The sequence below is a fragment of the Rutidosis leptorrhynchoides genome, chromosome 6 (genome assembly GCF_046630445.1).
Source record: "Rutidosis leptorrhynchoides isolate AG116_Rl617_1_P2 chromosome 6, CSIRO_AGI_Rlap_v1, whole genome shotgun sequence".
Lineage (NCBI taxonomy): Eukaryota > Viridiplantae > Streptophyta > Magnoliopsida > Asterales > Asteraceae > Rutidosis > Rutidosis leptorrhynchoides.
Window position 1 is genome coordinate 324341694 of NC_092338.1, and position 20887 is coordinate 324362580.

At 32.5% G+C, this 20887-nt stretch overlaps 1 protein-coding gene across 2 annotated transcripts; it reads right to left on the reverse strand.

The window, feature by feature from the left end:
- Positions 1-4560: 4560 nt before the first annotated feature.
- LOC139852563 (probable LRR receptor-like serine/threonine-protein kinase At1g56140) lies at positions 4561-20120 on the reverse strand. Of its 2 annotated transcripts, none has more exons than XM_071841859.1 (24): positions 19811-20120; positions 17833-18016; positions 17588-17659; positions 16673-16744; positions 16428-16499; positions 16188-16259; positions 16003-16074; positions 15804-15875; positions 15343-15414; positions 15091-15162; positions 14934-15005; positions 14781-14852; positions 14622-14687; positions 14009-14086; positions 13871-13915; positions 13611-13675; positions 12546-12925; positions 11563-11758; positions 8384-8527; positions 8147-8265; positions 6982-7192; positions 6308-6539; positions 6065-6215; positions 4561-5145 (listed from the first exon to the last, which is right to left on the reverse strand). In XM_071841859.1, the coding sequence occupies exons 1-24, from the start codon at positions 19914-19916 to the stop codon at positions 4744-4746; spliced, it is 3099 nt and encodes a 1032-aa protein (XP_071697960.1). In that variant the 5' UTR covers positions 19917-20120; the 3' UTR covers positions 4561-4743. The 2 variants fall into 2 exon arrangements, with proteins under 2 accessions (XP_071697960.1, XP_071697961.1); XM_071841860.1 differs by having other exon boundaries at positions 8390-8527; positions 19811-20118.
- Positions 20121-20887: the final 767 nt, after the last annotated feature.

Sequence of the window (20887 nt, forward strand, 5' to 3'; positions counted from 1 at the left end):
TTCGATTTAAAGGCTCCTGCTCGAACCTAGACGCTGACAGGTCACTTAAGTATTGAAAGATTCAATAGGCTGATTTATGTTTGATTATTCGTTGTTAAGCGATAAAAGTTGTTCCATAAAATACTTATATATATAATATTTATATTTATATTTATAGTTACTATCATAATTATTTAATAATTAATTAAATTTTAGCATATTAATATAACTAGTTTTTTGGGTTAGCCGCGCGTTGCAGCGGCGTAAGGCTTAAAAAAAAAAAACTGCATTTAGAAGTAATAGTATGCATCCAGTGAAATCCGTATTTTTATTAAAAAAATTAAACTTTGTGGGGCAAGGGAGGGTCGAACTCGCAACATTCACTTATATATAGACGGAACAACCATTCCGCAACGACTACATTTCTTTTTTGTACTACAACTGTTAATATATATTTAGTCTAAAAAATGTAGTTTTAAAAGTCAAAATTAAGTCAAAATTGTTACTGTTCATTTTTTCCTATTGAATATATATATAATATTAAATCTTAGTTTATTTATTCATGCCATATTAAATTAGAATCTTAATACACTAAACTCCTAATACACTTCCTAGAACATTTGAAATGACAGAATCTATTCTAAATCCAGAACCTATAGAAAACACTAGGTTAGTGGAAACTGCTCCAATTTTAAGATTATATGACATTGATTCTTTTTTTGAGGAAGACTTTTGGGAATTAATGAATGTAGACACAGGGGATTTTAACCATATAAGTATTAAGGATGAAGATCTAGATGCCGAGTTTAACGAGTTTATGAAGGTCAACATCAATGATGAATCCGAGAATGAACTGTTTGATATATTTACTAAGAAAGAACTTATACCGGAAACACTACTTGAAATATGTATAACTCCAATAGACTTCGTGTATCCTCAAGAAATTATCAGATGTGAAATGGTACTTAAAGACCCGTTTTGGCAAGAACCCGCAACGAAAACAAACTTATTGCCGCAAGACCTACACAATGGGAAACTATTTATTGACACTTGGGTTAATTTCAAAATTTTGAATAAACAGCAAATTAAATATATCTTTACAACCCGAGGTGTTAATGACTGGTTAACGTTACTAATTCGTGAAACATTTTCCACTGATTTTATATGCCGCCCGATAAGTGTGGGGGAAGTTAAACCCCACTAAGGAAAAAATTTAAATGGGGTCGAGTCAAACTTATGACTCGTTAATAAAGAAGAACGTATTTATTTCATTTTTATTAGTGATTATTTGAATAAATTGGGTGATTGGGCGCGTGTTCTTCAAATTCAACTTCTGCAACTATCATGTAATTACAATCTAATTCCAAGTAACTTCATTCTTCTCCCTATTTACATTTTTGTCTTCCTTTATTTTATCGTTGTAGTATAGATTCATGCAAGTGAGGACATTGCATAATTTTAAGTGTGGGGGGGAAGACGTGAATTCTTCACTTAACTGAAAACCTAAGATTTTTTTTGAAAATTGTTAAGGAATGACTAATAAAATGAGATTTCTATGATTTAAAAATCACACTTGATATTGTTTGTCCTACATTATAAAAAATTTTGTTGCTTTTTGATTAATAATTCACACCATTAAAAGTAACTAGTTTTGACTCCCTATATGGTGAAATTTTTTAAATTTTAGAGATGGAATAAATTGTAAAGAAATATAAAACACCTAAAATTAAGGTAATGTAAATGATAAAGAAATATCTAGGATTTTATTTTTTGTTAGCCTTTTGTTTTAAAACCAATTTGAGCCAGTACCCAGGTCGCTAGCACCCAGTATGCGTGCTAGAAACAAATAGTTACCATAGAAACCTTAACATTTTTAGGAATAACCCAATTAAACAAAATTCCCATTCCTAACCCTATATTTTTGGAAGTATAAATTCTTAGTCAAACTTATGTCTTTTCATTAATCTAATTTAAAAGCTAATAGAACTACTCTCAACTTCGAGATCGGACTACTTGTTTAAGATAGGAATTAAAACGCCAAAAATTGTGAAACAATTACAAACTTATAGCCACTACCATATGACATAATAAGCATGGACCACTGAGGCAGCAAAAGAGTCCAAATGAGGGTCAAATTAGAAAAAATTGTCAAATGTAAAGCTATTGTTAAGCATGAAAGGAAAAGAAATGAAAAGTTAAAAGAGCCCAATGAAGGCCAATAGGAGTGATGAGAGCGAGAGAAAAGAGTTCCAATGAGAACCACACACCTTTACAAGCTCTAGTTAGAAAATAAAAGAGTCCAATGATGACCAATTGTTGTATAAATATGGATTAATGAACACTAGGACTACTTGTACTCCTTGGTCTGGTTCAGACTAGTTCTTATCATAATAACTAAACTTTAATAATTAGACATCTTTTTGACTTTGCATTTTACTTCCGGTTTTACACCCATTTAATATTTCTTTTGGTACATTACCTAGGTGAAAATCATAAATAAGTGTTAATCTTTCAAAAGATGTTGAAGATAATTTCCGGTTGAAAATACAAGATTAACCAAAGTATTTTCAAAACATCACATTAAATACTATGTTTGATAAAAATGCCTAAGGGAGTATACTTTTAAATGATTAAATATTTATTTGCTTGAGGACAAGCAAAAGCTTAAGTGTGGTAGAATTTGATAACTCCTAAATTATACATGTTTTTGAATACATTTTAAGGAGTTATTTTGGCATTTTAATGACATTTTAAGTACTTTAACATACAAAAATGAATAAAATCAAGAAAAAGGTATTTTTAATGTTTTGTTTGAGTTATGTATTAAACAGGATCAAAAACATGTAAAACAACAGAAAAGGCTATGAAGCCACCGGCCTGGATACAAGGAAGCCGCCGGCTTGGAGTTGAATATGCCAGAATGTTCCAGAATTGATCGCAAAATTTGATGAACTTGTTGACCAAGCAAAATTCAGTTAAAGCCGCCGGCTTCACACTGAATCCGCCGGCCTAAGTTACACGGTTTCTCAACTTGTCGACCAAGTTCAAGTAAAAATGAAAACGAAATCAAAAAGATTACAGGATCTTTGAAGCCGCCGGCTTGGCTAGGACGGTTACGCGTTTTGTGCTTACGGATAAAGTTAAACTTGCAGAAGGAGTCACTGACCTAAGGAAGCCGCCGGCTTCCCATTGAAGCCGCCGGCTTGGCCACCGTTTCTAAATAGTATAAATAGAGGGCTTATGTTTCAGTTTTAGATGTACAATACAACACGTTCAATACAGTTTCGTTTTTCTTTTAGGGTTTTCTCTAAAACCCTTAGATTAGGTTTACTTTTATTGTAATCAAGATTATTCAAGTTTTAATCCAAGTTTCTTTCATCTACCTTTTTAAGGTATGATTCTATCTTTATTTTATTGTTTATCCAGTTTTATTTACTTTAATCGTTTCTGTTCGTCTTCCACTATGAACTAAACGTTCGTAGTGGTTACGTGGACGAAAACTAAACTTCGTCTGGGAATCAGATGAAGCCGTCGGCTTCACCAGTCCAAGCCGCCGACTTCGTGCTTCATCCGTACAGTTTCTGGTTCTTTTCCGGATCTGTATATTCGAGTTTCTGTGATGATATTTGAACTGTTTTGAATATGTTATGCTTTAATATACTTGTTCGCCATGCTTAATGATTAGATAACATGATTTTAGGATTGATTAGTTCTTAATCCGATGATCCATTATTCGATTCATGCTACTTGTTTAGATCTAGTCTTAAATTGAATTGCATGCAACTAGGTTAAACAACATAATAGTGATAAACTTGTTTGATTTGAAATACGCTTATATAATAGAGTTTGATATTGTTAGGCTTAATCGAAGAACCTTTGTGTGGATTTGTTTAATTAATGATTGCATGAAAACTTAGTAGTAATTGACTTTCAGCTAGTAACTTGAGTTGATCTACTTGGTGTTTAATAGCTTATATAATTTGTCAGTCTATTTGCATGTTGATCCTCATCACAAGATTAATATGTGTCATGTAATTGAATTGAACATGAAGAATTAAGATATGTTTAATAGCTTATATAATTCACATATCTAGCATATGCTTTAAGTCCTACATATTGAATAATATGCAACACTTAACTTAACATGTTTAGGGATAATAATTAGTCTATGATTGTTATCTTGATTTGTATTAATATAAGTTATAAAACTTGCCTAATATGATTCCCGTACAAGTTATTTGTCCATGTAATTACTTTTATTTGTAATTGTTTATTTTGATCTTTATTTCTTGTTTATTATTTCGTTAATTAATTCATTGAGGACGTATCTTCAATTCTCTTTCCTTAGAGATAATATTCAAAATCTAAACAACCACCAAAAACATAAAAATATATATTTCTAATTCTTTATTAAGAATTAGACTAAAGCATAAAACAACTTATAACGCATCTACGCTCCTCTTGGGACGATAACCTAAAATACTACATCTGATCGGGTTTTGTTGCTCGTTGAGGTGTTAAAAGTGTATTAAATAAAGGTTATATAAATTTAAAAGTTTCAAAGGCAAATTAAGCACGGCACACTTTTGCACATCAATGTATAAAAAGTATTTTACTTTCAATCTTTGTACAGACACTTGAAAAGTAACTAGTAAAAAAGAAAACAAAGTTAGGATCGCTATCCTTGTGAACAAAATAGTAATGAAAGTTATCAACAAAAGCAACAAATTTTAAAAAGAACAAATAGATACCAGTGATGACGTGTCACCTTCCTTCTCTAAGACTTTCACTGTTCATTAGCTCTGACCTGATTATGGGTGATGACATGGACTCAATACCAGTTGAAGTAGTTGTATTTGTAGTATTTGTAGTATTTGTAGTTGTGGTTGTATTACCAGACGAAATTTGTTCATCGTCAGTAAAAGTGTTGGTAATATCATTAAAATCCCAATCTGTTAAATAACTCGGTTTTGTTGTGACTGCGCTTATTTCGATATCACCCGAAAGCATACCGATTACTCTTGACATTGCGGGTCTTAATGAAGGTGATGCTTGAACACACATAAGAGCAACTCCGATCATACGAGTAGCTTCACTATGGTCAAAAGAAGTCAAAGACGGATCTACAAGCTCCAATTGTCGGTTGTTTTCATATAAATTCCATGCCTGGAAATAAACATGAAGTAATTGTTTCATTAACAACAAATATGAAATTAATAAATGATACAAGTCAAAGATAACGGGTCAAAAGAGTTGAAAGTCTAGTTCTAATGCATTCAGCCTATATGAGTCAACCCAAAACCCGAGTTTATACAGGCTTGTTTTAGGTATTGTAAATTACTTGACAATAGTTTACTTGTAATTAATATTGATTAAGGAGTTCACTTCTAATTTAATTAGAGCCCAACTGAATCAAGATTGGTTACAATGTGTATAGGTCTATACAAGCCAATATTAACCAACATAAAACCCGGGATTATAAAACCCTATATGAACCCATAGAAGCTGAACCCATACTAGGAGAGCGATTATAAGAGGTGGAATTGAAAGATAGGCCACTTCGATGATGAGTCAAAACATATTCATAGTTGAAACATGTTTTGTTATCACGAGTTGAAATGGACCTGGTTGGGTTGTAAAACAGATAAGGTTTTTCCTGTTCATGCTACCCGGGGAAGAGGAGTATATTCTACTTAGATGTAGCCTATCTAGGTATCCGTCGCCGTTTCTGACCTTTTTTCCCTTGTTGGGTTGGCTTTAAAATATTAATGTGCCGATTATGATTAATATCGGTATTATAACAATAATATTCTAAAGTATTTAACTAAAACAACTTAGAAAAAATGTGTGCATTATTTACCTGAAAAATAAAATAACAACTGTGCATTATAATTTGACTCTTGGGAAATCTTTCAACCTATTTGATTCGTTCCCATTTAAGCTTTGCTTTTTAGTAAGACCCATTTGAGACAAAACATATCCAAATCAAACAATTTTAAACCATTTCACATGACTACATGAGTATAGATCCAGGCCAAGCAAGCTTTGGCTCGGGTCAAATGCATCACTAAGGTATATATCTTACCCATTGTAGAAGATACTTTTGCTCGGAATCCAATTTCTCCTCATAATTCGGCCTCCCACTAAGAATCTCCAAACAAACAACTCCAAATCCAAAAACATCAGCCTTTGAAGTTAAATGCCCGCGCATTGCATACTCTGGTGCAAGGTAGCCACTATGTAATATATGAAATGACAAAAAAATTAGTGGGTTATTAAATAAGATTTTAAATAATATGTTAGTAATAATATGGATTAAGGAACTCACATTGTTCCTGCTACACGGGTACTCATGTGTGTTCTTTTATCATCGTATAATTTTGCTAATCCAAAATCTGATATTTTGGGACATAATTCTCCATCAAGCAATATATTACTCGCTTTGACGTCCCGATGCACAATTCTAGGCCTTGATTCTTCATGAAGATAAGCCAGTCCTTTTGCGGTTCCCAAGCATATGTTGAAACGGGTCGGCCAGTCAAGAAGTAAATCAGTTTTCCCTAAAAGATATGAAGAACGTAAGGTTTGTAGATTTTTTATAGAATGACTAGGATCACAAAATCATTGTGTAACTAATATTGTAAGTATTATCAAAACATGTAATCCTTGGGTATGGGTCAAATCTTGTTGGTTACTTGGGTTGGGTTGACCAAACACTTTTTATTGAAGGATGCATATTTTATCAGAAAACTAGTGTGAACATAATTACAGATTTATGTTTTATTCAATATAATAGAATCAATAAAAATGATTTAGTAAATTTTATGCAACTTTATGACACTATTGGCGACTTTCAACCCGTTTGACCAGGGAATTATTGTTTGTAGCTGTTCCACAATTATATGGGTCAAAAATACCACCTCTAGGCTCTAGTTTTTTCTTGTTTTTTTTTTTTTCCAAGTAGTGAAGTAACTTAAAGATGATTCAAGTTTTTTATTATACCAAAGAGTGCTTGATCGAGGCTTTTGTTCTCAAGATACTCGTAAACCAGAAGTCGCCTAGATCCATCAATGCATGAACCATGCAACTTGACAAGATTCCAATGTTGGACAGCTGAAATGGTTGAAATTTCAGTTATAAACTGACTTCTTCCATGGTGAGATGCTACTGACAATTGCTTAACAGCAACTACACTTCCATCATTCAATATCCCCTGTAACATATATATTAACACTCGTTATCAAAAATTTTAACGTAAACTCAACCGATAATATGCACATTACAATAATTTATTACGAATTATCAGCGATAAAACAAAGCCCATAAAACAAGGATAACTGTGTCCAACTAAGGGTGTGTTTGTTTACCTCTTAATTGAATGGTTCAGCACTGAATGCTAAACCATTCAGCATTCAACGCGTTTTTTTTCTGACCTCTGAATGACAGATGGTGAACATTCAGTGCTGACCATTCAAAGTTGGAATTCTCTCTAAATCATTAAGCACGTAAATTTTATGTAATGTTCTCCCTAAATTATATCAAGAACACTTGCTAAACAACTATTTTGTAATTTTTATTCATGTCAAAGGTTAAGAAGGAAATTTTACATCATTCACATTATTCGTTCAAAACGATTATCAAACAGGTAATTTTCATTCATTTTTCATTCAGAAGCAACTTCATTCGGAAACAATGAATACATAACCATTCAACACTAAATCATTCATTTTATCAAACGCACCCTATATTGATTTCATCTTTTGAAGTAAAGAAGAGGTACTCAAACTTGCAAATATAAAGGTGGAAAATATGTGGGTTGGTGATTCGATAATGGGGCATAAGAGAAGATATTGAGGTACGGTTGAAAATTGGCCGGGATGGGTCGACTCACCAACACATTTGACCCTTTTTAAGCAAAGCGTTATAAATAATGAGTACGTTAATGTTAATTATGAATACTAATAACATTTGCTACTACAATAACTATCTAAATCTTTTAACAGAAGCGATTAGTAAGTCGTATGCAATTTAAAATACACTTTGGGAGACTCTCAGCCAGTGTGACCCATATGACATGTTCGTAATTCTTTTGAATCGCTCCGTTTGAGATAAAACAGAGCCCAAAATCTATTGTAAGTAAATGTGTTAAAAGTCGTAATCTACAAACCTTGTAAACAGGTCCAAATCCACCCTCCCCAAGCAGATTTGAACTACTGAAATCTGAAGTTGCATTTTTAAGTTCCGCATAGGTATAAGTTTTTACTTTAGGCCCCATTCCAAGAAAATCTGCACAAGTTATAGATAAAAATAAAAACTCCATCCAAAAGAAGGAAAAAAAAAAAAAAAAAAAAAAAAAAAAAAAAAAAAAAAATTGGATGATAAGAAAAATTGACAGAACTATAACCTTTACCTTCTTCTTCACGGCGTTTTGACCTTCTTCTTTTCATATATAAACCTAAAACTAAGAAAATAAGACAAACAGATGCCACGCCCGCTACGATGCCAACGATCATTCCAGTTTTCTTTGACTTGCCCTTGACATCGAAACCTTGTCAATGAAATAAAAAACACAACTTTGATACATATAATACGTATACAAATACATGCACAACTTTGAACTTTTGACTATATATATATATATATATATGTATGTATGTATGTATGTATGTATATATATATATATATATATATATATATATATATATATATATATATATATATATATATATATATATATATATATGTATATATATATATATATATGTATATATATATATATAAATCAAGAGGGGACCACTTTTTTGGGGGAAGTAATTTTTTTGTATTTTTTTTTACAAACATTAAGATCACGCGAAAATATGATCATTTAAAAAAGACACTTTGTGATAAATGTTATTATTTTGACGGGAAAACGTTCGAAGAAATAAATGATAACATGCATCATGAGTAATGTTTTAATTAGAGTTGTTTTTAAGGGTTTAGGGTTTAGAAACTAGGGTTTACATTGAATTTTTAACACGAATGGTTTAGAATTTGGGGTTTAGGGTTTAGGGACTAAACCCAAAACACTAAACCCTAAACCCTAAACTCTAAATCGGGCTTAATTTTGAAAAAAAAAAAACTTCACATAAGATTAAAAAAAAAACCATGGAAAAAAACTCTAATTAAAACATTATGCATGATGCATGTTATCATTTATTTCTTCGAGCGTTTTTTCGCCAAAATAATAACATTCATCACAAAGTGTCTTTTTTAAATATTCATATTTTCATGTGATCTCAATGTTTGAAAAAATTTCAAAAAAAAAAACGAAAAAATAAAAAATTTACTTCCCCTTCCCTCAAAAAAGTGTTTCCCTCTAGCTGATGACACTATATATATATATATATATATATATATATATATATATATATATATATATATATATATATAGTGGTAGGATCAAGAGGGAAGTAACCAATCGGGGGGAAGCAGGGAGAAGCAAAATCTTTTTTTTTTTTTTCGTTTTTTGAAAAAACTTTGTTCACGAACATTATAGATTGGATGAAAATATGAACATTTAATAAAGACACTTTGTGATAAATGTTTTTATTTTGGCGGGAAAACGCTCGAAGAACTAATATATGCTACCTCCGTCTCATTCCAATAGGACAGTATTCCATTTTAGGCTGTCCCATTCTGATAGTCCACTTCCCTAAATAGAAAGGAAAGAAGATATTTCATTGGTGGATCTGGAGAGAGAAGATATTTCATTGGTGGAGAAATGAAGTTAGTGAAATTTCCTAAAACTGCGTGTTTTTTGTCTGTGGACTATTGGAATGAGACGGAGGGAGTAACAATTATCGTGTTTTTCGAGCGTATGTTGAGGTTTTAGATATTAGGGTTTATAGGGTTTAGATATTAGGGTTTAGAAATTTAGGGTTTAGGGTTTAGATTTAGGGTTTAGATTGAGTTTTTAACACGAACGGTTTAGAGTTTGGGGTTTAGGGTTTGGGGTTTGGTGTTTTGGGTTTATGGAATAAACCCAAAACGCCAAACCCTAAACCCTAAACCCTAAACTCTAAATCGGGCTAAATTTTACTTCACAAAACATGAAGAAAAAAAAAACGTTAACATTCTTCACGAACAATATTATCTTGAATGTTATTTTTGTCGATCGTTTTCCCGCCTAAATAATAACATTCATCACGAAGTGTCTTTTCTAAATGTTCATATTTTCGTGTGATCTTGATGCCTGAAAAAAAAATTCCAAAAAAAATGGAAAAAAAAAAAAATATTTGCTTCCCTCCGCTTCCCCCGATTGGTTACTTCCTCATTGATCCTGCCTATATATATATAAGCAGCATCAATGAGGAAGTAACCAATCGGGGGAAGCGGGGGGAAGCAAATATTTTTTTTTTTTTTCGTTTTTTTTGGAATTTTTTTTTTCAGGCATCAAGATCACACGAAAATATGAACATTTAGAAAAGACACTTCGTGATGAATGTTATTATTTAGGCGGGAAAACGATCGACAAAAATAACATTCAAGATAATATTGTTCGTGAAGAATGTTAACGTTTTTTTTTTCTTCATGTTTTGTGAAGTAAAATTTAGCCCGATTTAGAGTTTAGGGTTTAGGGTTTGGCGTTTTGGGTTTATTCCATAAACCCAAAACACCAAACCCTAAACCCCAAACCCTAAACCGTTCGTGTTAAAAACTCAATCTAAATCCTAAATCTAAACCCTAAATCTAAACCCTAAACCCTAAATTTCTAAACCCTATAAACCCTAATATCTAAACCCTAATATCTAAACCCCAATAGCTAAAACCTCAAAATACGCTCGAAAAAGACGATAATTGTTATATATTACTTCTTCGAGCGTTTTCCTGCCAAAATAAAAACTTTTATCACAAAGTGTCTCTACTAAATGTTCATATTTTCATCTCATCTATAATGTTCGTGAACAAAGTTTTTTCAAAAAACGAAAGAAAAAAAAAAGTTTTTGCTTCCCCCGCTTCCCCCCGAATGGTTACTTCCCTCTTGATCCTACCAATATATATATATATATATATATATATATATATATAAGGAGAGGATTCATGGAGAACTTAGGAGAACTTAGGTAGGGAGAGAACATAGAGAACTCACATATTAATGCACATTCACCTACCATGTGCACCTATACTTCGAAGAAAAATTATTTCAAAAAAAAAAGTTCGAATTTAAAAAAAAAAAAAAAAAAAGAATTTTAAATCCCAAGTAAGCACAGACACGTGTCAGTCTGTGTGGCACAGACTGAGCCACTTGTCATTCTGTGTGGCACAGACTGAGCCACGTGTCACTCTGACGTGGCAGTTAATCTGCGCTGACGTGGCCATCAGTATGCGCTGACGTAGATTTAAAAAAAAAATTATATTTAAATTAAAAAAAAATTCAAAATATTTTTTTCCGGAAATTTTTTTTTCAAAGAATAGGTGCATATGGTAGATGAATGTGCATTAATATGCGAGTTCTCTAGGTTCTCTCCCACCCTTAGTTCTATATATATATATATATATATATATATATATATATATGTTCATATATAGCATGTTAGGTACCAGGAGAAACTCTGATGGCCGAAATTAAAGGTCCATAATCTCCTTGTTCAGGTATGCAACATGTCCCCTTTCCAGCCCAAAACAGATGAATTTCAAGATGATTCTGTGTAACGATTACATCAAAATCCTTTACGATAGCTCTACCAACACCACCTGCCTCCTTTGATATATCAAAGTCCTTTTGTCTACGATTTCCCTATAATTCAACAATGATGAAAACTAGTCAAACTTCAATTTTATTTCTTGAAAGCTTTCTTGCGGATTTTTCCAAACGTTTATCGTGAACTTTTAATAAAATATAATTACACCAGCAATATTTTTAAATTAGATAGACCCATTTTTTTTAAAGACAAACTCACACACCCACCTAATACTAACACGAATATATACACCACGAATTGTCCAAAGCAGAACTCGAATCCTCAACCTCAAGGTTGTAAGCGTAACCTCGATACCGCCAAGCCGTGGGCTCTTTGGTAATAAGATAGACCCATTTAACCCTATCATTATTTTCAGTGTCCCGTTTTGCCCAAAATACGTCAAATTAGTCGGTCAATGCTAAAAAGTCAGGTAAAAGTCGATCAGATTGAAGGTTGGTCAAATAATAATATCTTTTATACTCAGAATTTGTACCCTATACATATGTATAATTATCTATGTACGAAATATTTATGTGTAATATATATATATATATATATATATATATATATATATATATATATATATATATATATATATATATATATATATATATATATATATATATGTTGAATATACATATTATTAAAACTCAACGTTAGTCAACGTCTGACTCGACCCCGACTCAACCGACTAGTGGTTTCAAAGTCCCGACCGACTCGTCTTCGTCTAGCGACTTTTCCAACGTTTCCTTTTCGAGCTTATGAGATCAAAAAACACAACAAGGTCTAAATAATCTGATAATCAAGCCTGAAAATAGTCAAATAAAAACAAAGATAACAAACCTGGACGTAAATATCAAAGAGACGTCTCCCATGACCCTGCCAGGTGTTTGCGGTTCGGTTAAACACGGTTTCCGCAAAGAACAGGCTTACAGTGTAAGGACCGTTTTCTAGTCCTAAACCATAGTATCTAAGTGAGCCCGGGGACTTCCTTGAAGTTCTAAAAAGCTCTGGGTACCTTGTGTTATCAACTGGGATTGTAGTAGATGCAATAAACGACGGGTCGGGTCGGTCAATTACGATACCGCCGTTACTTACGGCCCACTTCTCTTGAGATAAATAATAGGAGGCGGGTCCAAGGGAAGTTGAGTTTTCGGTTTCGAATAATATTCCGTTCGATGACCTCATCTCTGAGCCACCACACTTGATTGCGAAGCTGGTATCTTTAGCAAGTAACAGATATCGTCATTAATCATCAGGTCACCAGTTCTGAGTAAACTTAAAGAATAAAATAGGGTTAAAGCTACAAACCAGTCATATACTTTCTTTTTTCCCGATGTAGGCCAGAAAAATACTAGTGTAGGCTATAAACTTATTGTTTATGTGTCATTATCAATGTATATAAAGTTTTAACCTGATAAAGTTTTGTCAAGCATACATGGCGATGACTTAGCGCATACGTGGCATTTTTGTGGAATTCTATTGCCGATGTGGAATTAAAAATAAGGTATATGTTAACCCCTATGCAAAATCATGGAAACCAATGTGTGGACACTTAAAATGGGACATCCTAAAATAGTATTGTAAACACTTGAAATGTGATGGAAGGATATATATTAATCACTCTCATATTATTTAATTATTTTCTATGTTATCTTTATAAATGTTCTAGTAAAAAATGCTACAAAATTAGTTTTACGGGTCCAGCAGGTAACCGGTCACATTTTGTTTACACTAACACACATTTTGAAAGTTTATGACCTATAATGGTATTTTTTAGAGTATATAGCCTACATTGGAACAAAACTGAAAGTATGTGAATGATTTGTAGCATTATCACAATAACATACGTCTTGGGGCAAAATATATTTTTTGACGTATATGGAAAGATATGGCGGATGGACTTACAAGGTGTTGTCGTGTTCCTGTTACAAGGGAAGTCTCGCTGAAGACAATTTAATCCTGGGAATATACTGGAAACGGAGATGAAAAAAAAAATGGGTCATTTCGCGTATCAGCTCGAGTTTCCCTTCCAGATAAAGTTTATGATAAGGGAGAAAAGTAAAATATTAGTCTTTTGTCATTGTTACAAAGTGTCCAAACTTAGTTAATGTTTAATTTTAACATATTTATCTACAAACAATGACCACACCAGATAAAATGACTACCTTATGTTTGTGCTGTCAAAGTTAAAGTTATTAGCTACCAAGTTCCTGAAATAACAGGCAAAATTCGAATAAATTAATGATATAATGCCTATTAAAATAAGATAAGATAGTTTGATTAAAGCATAGAAGCAAGCATACAGTTGCAGATTTGGCATTGACCATGTTGGAATCACCCATCGTGGAAAAGATCCTGATAGTTCATTGTAAGAAAAATCTCTGCATAATAATAATAAACTTGTATTAAATCAAGAAAATGAAAAAGTAAAAAGACGATTTAAAGAATACAAAACATGAAGAAACACAATTTCTTCATGTGTAAGCAGAGTCGTCTTAAACGGGTGTGCAAGATAGGCCATCGATACGGCCCGAAATTTTGAAAGGGCCCAAAATTTTCAAATTTCCATTATATATAGTTGTTTTGCTATAAGTCCAGGTAGGGCAAAAAGAACTTACGGGTGAAAAAAAATTATTTTTTTCTTCTTTCAGCACAAATTACCACAAGTCAGAAGCCATTTAGTTTAAGAGATCTCCGAAACAATAATAAGATTTGATATGTATAATGACAACTTTTTAGTAGTATTATATTTTTATATGTATTGGAAAATTTAACATTTATAAGGGCTCATTTTTATATCTCGAACAGGGACTTATAAATCAATGAGACAATCCTATGTGTAAGTTAAAGGTGCAAAGAGATACAAATGATCAATAAAAGCTACTAGATTTGTTCAAATATGAGTAGTCAACTTACATGTTCTGAAGTAACTCACTCTTATCAGGAAGAAGAGAACCAGACAAACTGTTGTTTCCGAGAAATCTGACATCATCAAGTACAATAATAAGACTACAACGTATCATAGATAAAATCACACTTGTCAAATAATGTAAGGGAAGGTTTATGATAACTTACAACGATATGAGGGAGCTCATATTCATTAATGTTAGTGGAATTGAGCCATTTAACTTGTTGAAGCTTAAATCTCTGCCAGATAAAAGTAGGGATGACATACAGTAGTACAGAATTGTGTGACATTGTTTAATTTGATTTTACATAAAAACTTACAATGTCTTAAGACTTTGCAATCGAATTATATCTGCCGGAATAGGACCCGAGACCAACGCATTTCTTACGACTCTATTCAAAATATTAAAAAGATGGTTAATAATTTGGTATATATTTGAAAATTCCAGAAGATTTCGTAAATGTTTGTGCGTCTTACAAGTCAGTTAGGTTCCTCAAGTTGGTGATGAAATCAAGAGATGAACTCACATTCTGCAAATCACTTACTCGCCTATACATACAATTTCATGTATAGAAGGTTGTTAGGTTCAATCCCTATGGACTATACTTTGGGGCCCTTTCACCAACAAAACAAATGATAATAATAAATAAGAGAGAGAGAGAGAGAGAGAGAGAGAGAGAGAGAGAGAGAGAGAGAGAGAGAGAGAGAGAGAATGCATGCATTACTCACAGAGAGGTCAATGAGGTTAGATTTGCAAAACTAGCTGGTATAGGACCTTCAAAATTATTCCCTTGAAGTCTCCTGTAAAATGGAACGTCTGTGCACATTAGTGAGTGATACGTTTGTAGATTCATGCACTTTGAATAAAGGTGCCAAGATGGGTGGGTTGAGTAACGGGTCAAATTGTGTTCAGTTTGAAAGCAGTACTTTTAGTTATGGCCGAAAGGGTATATTGACCCGCAAACCCTTTTGAACCATCTCTATTGGTACATGGTTTACGATTAATAAAACACGATAGAAATCGATAGCTTCCGCTAAAATAATTTAGCAACTTGTTAGCGGTAGCTATAAGAAACTTTCAACAGGTTCCCATATAGAAAATGTTTAGTATTTATTATTTGATTTTATCCTTGAGAGAAAACACAGCCCGCATTGATTTTCCACCTCAAAGTATGATCATCTAAACTCACAGACTCAACAACTTTGTCCAATTGCCTATAAAAGCAGGTATCTTTCCGGAAAATGGGCTGTCTGATGCCCACCTGAAAACCAACATTGTAAATCATAGTAAGCAAGCAAAGCTAATCATATAGTATATTGTTTACACTTTAATTTGGAAAGAAAAAAAAAAAGCCATAGAAGATTTATGAGATGAAAAAAATAAAGTACATGACACGCAAATTTTGGAGGTTGGCAAATGTCGATGGAAGCTCACCACCAGCACCACAACTGTCTAGATAACTGAAAATAAAAATAAATTTTTAAGATTGAGCTACTAATCACACACAACATTATATACTAATATTTTCGGCAGTGTGTGCATATATTATTATTATCAACTAAAAAGAACGTACAATTGTTGCATCTTAGATAGGTTGCCAAGTTCTGGGGGAAGAGTACCTGAAAAATTATTGGTACTCACAGCCCTGACAAACAGACAGCATAAACATAATACTTATGTAAATAACCATTTATTATATAATTTATAGAAACAACTAAAAAACTAATGTAACACAAGAATATTGAAAGAACCACACACACACACACACACACAAATGATTGCGGGTAACAAAACAATAGTAAACGGCACTCACAACATTGCTAGTTCTTTAAGGTTTCCAAGTTCCTTGGGTATTGTACCAGAAAATCGATTGTGGGCAACAGACCTGTTAAGACAAATAACAACACAAAGTTGATCAATATAAAAGTATTAAGAGAAGCGAGTCAACAACTTTTTTCATCCTTCACATGAAAGCCGAAAACAGATATATGTATTACCAGCCTATCATATTCATTCATAGATACGAGGAAAACAATTGAATATATATCCTACACTTACAAGATCACCATTGCAGACAAATTTCCCAGAAACGGAGGGAGAGTACCAGTGAACGCATTCTGATCAATTTTCCTACACAAGTGTATGTCTCGCTATTATAAGACTAAATATTGGTTCTGATCATTGTTGTAAAAGTCGGGCGTCGGTTTACGGATTAGCCAGTCCCGAATCGTCCGGGTCAAAGTTGGTAGAGTCAGCCGAGTCGGGTCTGAGTCGGTCAAAGTCAAACAACAACAACAACAACAACAACAACAACAACAAAGCCCAATACCACATGAGCGGTGTATGGGGAGGTGAGATGTAGACAATCCTTCCCTATCCGAGAATAAAAGAGAAGTCATTTCTTCACCCAGGGTGAAACACACTCAAAAGTAGAGAAAGTCATCCCTCTCTATTTGACGGATAGAGAGATTACTTCCGAGTGCTCCTCCGGCCAATAAGTAGTAAAAGATTTAAAAAAATAAAAATAATAAAATTAAATTAAAAATAAAATTGAGACGCCATGAAAATGAAAATGGTATAATCAAATTTCCATGGGTTTTAAATCCTGCCTGGAATTCAATTTAGGCTCTAAGCGGCAGTCAATACGCCAATAAATCGACACTTGGTGTTGCCTCCAAAAATAGAGCCGAATTAGATTCGGTCAAAGTCAAAGTTAGGTCAAAAAATTTATATATATTTTTAAATTAGATTTTGTAACATATATCTAGGTTTGAAATATTTATGTTTTATGTTTGATATATTTACATTCAATACATATGTGCGTGTGTGTGTATATGTATGATTAATTTATTACTACTAAAAGTCAACGTTGATCACACCCGACTCGTCCCGACACGACTTTTACACCTTGGTTTTGATCAAAATATTTAAGTGAAAGCAAGATATATAGGTTAGAGATCAAGAAATACATACAATACGGCAAGATAAGGTAGAGCGGTAATTTCTTCAGGTATAACCCCTTGCCTGTTAAGTTGACTGACTTTCCTGGATGCAAACAATGAAAAAAATTAAAGCTTTTAAATGTAATTTTACAAAACGGTAAAATGTAATTTCAAATCTAATGAATAATATGTTGAAAAATTACATGATTGTCAATAAACTATAGGAATACACCCCAGATATCAGTGATTGATGATTGAAGAAAACGAAGAACTTACAATTTGATAATATGGCAAGTGGTGTTACTGTCAAATGTACAGTTGCATTCAATTGATGGATTGTTGTAATCTTCATCGAAATCTGGGCCGAGTGCTGTTCCACTGCAAGGTTCTCCACTTATGTTCCACAAGTTCCTTGGAATTTGAACGTCCCATTTTTGAAATATTGTATTTAACGCTCTCACTGTTCGAATAGAAAAAAAGAATGATGAGTTATTGATCTATGCTTAAGTAATTCAATGCATGCAAAATTCGTACACGTAATTATGATTAATGTGTAATCATATATGCATTAAAATCATATAGAGCATCAACTCAAGGATACCTGTGATCTTCATTCATACTTCGTTTAATTGTAACTCAATGATACGGAATACATTGTACATCTTTAGACATGTGTATTAGACAGAGACATCATTAACACCGTTTTAAATGAACATTTGAAAGTAGCCATTTCAAATTTTATTTAACTACTAAAAAAAAATTAAAATAAAATAGTCTGTCGAACAGATGTTAAAACATTTTAATGCATATCACTAATTATACCAATGATCCTTTGATTTTCTACTGTAACAATCATGTCATTGCTTAATTTGCTTTCATATTTTTGTATTAATTAAATTACTTAACGTGTGGTGGAGTTGTGGTTGTGCTATTAATTTTGAGAAGCTACTGCTCTATAAATATACAAAAAAGGATTTAATTAATATTCGGAAAAATTAACTATGCTTAAAAACAATAACTTTCCACCTAAAGTGGAGTAAAATTAGTGGAATAATAAAGAGAAGTTAAGATCATGGATAAAATCTACTATTTCTAAATAATGTTACGAAAGCATGAGGTGATAAGTCAAAGGAGCTATCTAACTATCTTTCCAATTCAATTATATACTTTGATTGATTTCTGGTTCTAAACTACTTTAGGGAGATAATACATAAAGTCAAAGGATATGAGAAAAGTCAAAACATGCATTTTGACTATTGTAGACAAAAGTTCAATGAACCTTGGAAGTATTGGGCTGTTTGGTAACATCACAATTTGCGGGTAGCAACATTTGCAAGTTGCAAATCTCTTTCATATAGTAGGATGGACCACACTACTTTTAATATATCAACAAAAATTCCACATCTTTTAGTAGATGTAGCAAAAATTTTAAATATCAAAAAGTCTACACTAAGACTATCTACCATTATTATTGATATTATTATTAAGATTTTTAATAATTAATAATAATGATAATTATTGATATTTATGATATGAATCATTGATCTAGAGAATTATCTCTATATCTTTCATGGAGAAAGTATATAATACCATATCCTTTCAACTACGTTTCTGAAATACAATATTTATTCCCTAAACAAATATAACAAACAGGGTGGCTTTGTAATCAAATTGGCAAATTGGAATTAAACGATTAATATATGTTACAAGTTAAGCAAAAAAAAAAAAAATAGTTGTTAAAAGGTCTATTTTCGCCAAACACTTTTAGAATTTCTAAAATCCCTCGTCTAAGATCTAAGACTATTACTCGTATTAAAAAAAAAAAAATTAAAATACATAATACTTTTTAAATATATAATCGCCAACTTTGACCACAAAATATTGACTCTATACTTTTGTCAAACTATTTTAACCTTTTAATTTTGATATTACACGTATATACCGCCCTAATCTCGTGTCAAATACTCACGTATACATGTATGCATCATAAATACAAATTTTTCATAAATTCGAACATTTTCACAATCTGTAAGCCTTCTCATAAATCATTGATAAGAAATACTATAAATTAATTACAAGCAGTTACTTTTTTACTTAATTATTATTACAGATTAGGTTTGTACGGAAATCATATTGAATACAATTATCCTAGCTAAAATTGGGGAATTGAACTCAATTGTTCATAATTTAATCAAATTAAGGTTGAATTCGATCTAATGAGTAAAGGTATATACATATGGAAAGGTGAAAGTACCTTCAGAAGGATCAGTTCGAGCAGTTTGAGCGTTTGATTTCTGAAACGAGATGATGCAGACGACGAATATGATGACCGGTGGCGCAAAGTTTGACCGGAAACTCATAGTCTCCGTTTTGTTCCGACAATCAGTAGCGGTACAGATAGATATACAGAAAGAACTAGAAAGAGATTTGATTGAATTGAAGTGAATGTTAAATATGAGGCATAAATGAATGATTGTATCCTACGTGTACGTATGGCGAGGTTTTTTTTAAAAGGAAATTGGCCATAATTGACTTAAATCCTAAAGTGTTTGGCTATATGACTGATTTTTAGTAATTCACTTTGGCTCGTGTCGACGCACCACGCACAGTGAATAAAAGATCGTGAGTGGTGCGTGTTGCCCAACATTTATATGAGGAATTTTAATATTAACGTAACACGCATCAGAATACAAGCAATACTCACCAGGCATGTTGCTATTTTAAAAAGGCGTGTAAGTCTCTATTGTAGGAATATATGTAACGAAGCTGATAGATATGATTAGATCATGTTATAACAGATTACATGAATCGTAATAATCAGTTTAAACTATGTAAAACATATAATCAAATTAGGTGAGAACCGAAACTAAAACGGTCATATCTGAAGTTCAGAGTTGAAAACATAACAAATATTTGTTTAGTTCTAAACCTGAAAATCATAATGTAAGATCCAAATATTTGTTGTACATAATGTATTTATGGTGTACGATGCGCGTATGAAGTGTACGAAGCATGTACGTGCTGCTAGCTCGAACGTCGAAGGAAACTGGACGTTGTCTGAAGTGACAAGGTGTGTACGTATCTTTTCAACCCCAAATAAAGTTTGAGTTGATGTTTCAAAGCCTCACCATTGGAAAGAAAATCTTATTATGTTTCCAACGATATTTGATTCATCGAAAACGGAGCTACGGTCAAAAAGTTATGGCCAAAACAAGTTTCTGAAAACTGACCTGTAGATTGGAGCGGCGCTCCACCATTTGGTGTCTGATGCGTTTTTTCAGCATTTTAAAGTGTTTAAATGAGGGGTATTATAGTCCTTTCGCATATGGAC

Excerpts from the sequence above, each read along its gene's own strand:
- LOC139852563 (XM_071841859.1), bottom strand. The coding sequence starts at position 19,916 with ATGAGTTTCCGGTCAAACTTTGCGCCACCGGTCATCATATTCGTCGTC. Across the intron at positions 16,075-16,187 it reads CTATCTAAGATGCAACAATT|TTATCTAGACAGTTGTGGTG; the intron begins GTACGTTCTTTT and ends TTTTATTTTCAG. Across the intron at positions 6,216-6,307 it reads ACCCGTGTAGCAGGAACAAT|TGGCTACCTTGCACCAGAGT; the intron begins GTGAGTTCCTTA and ends TATATTACATAG.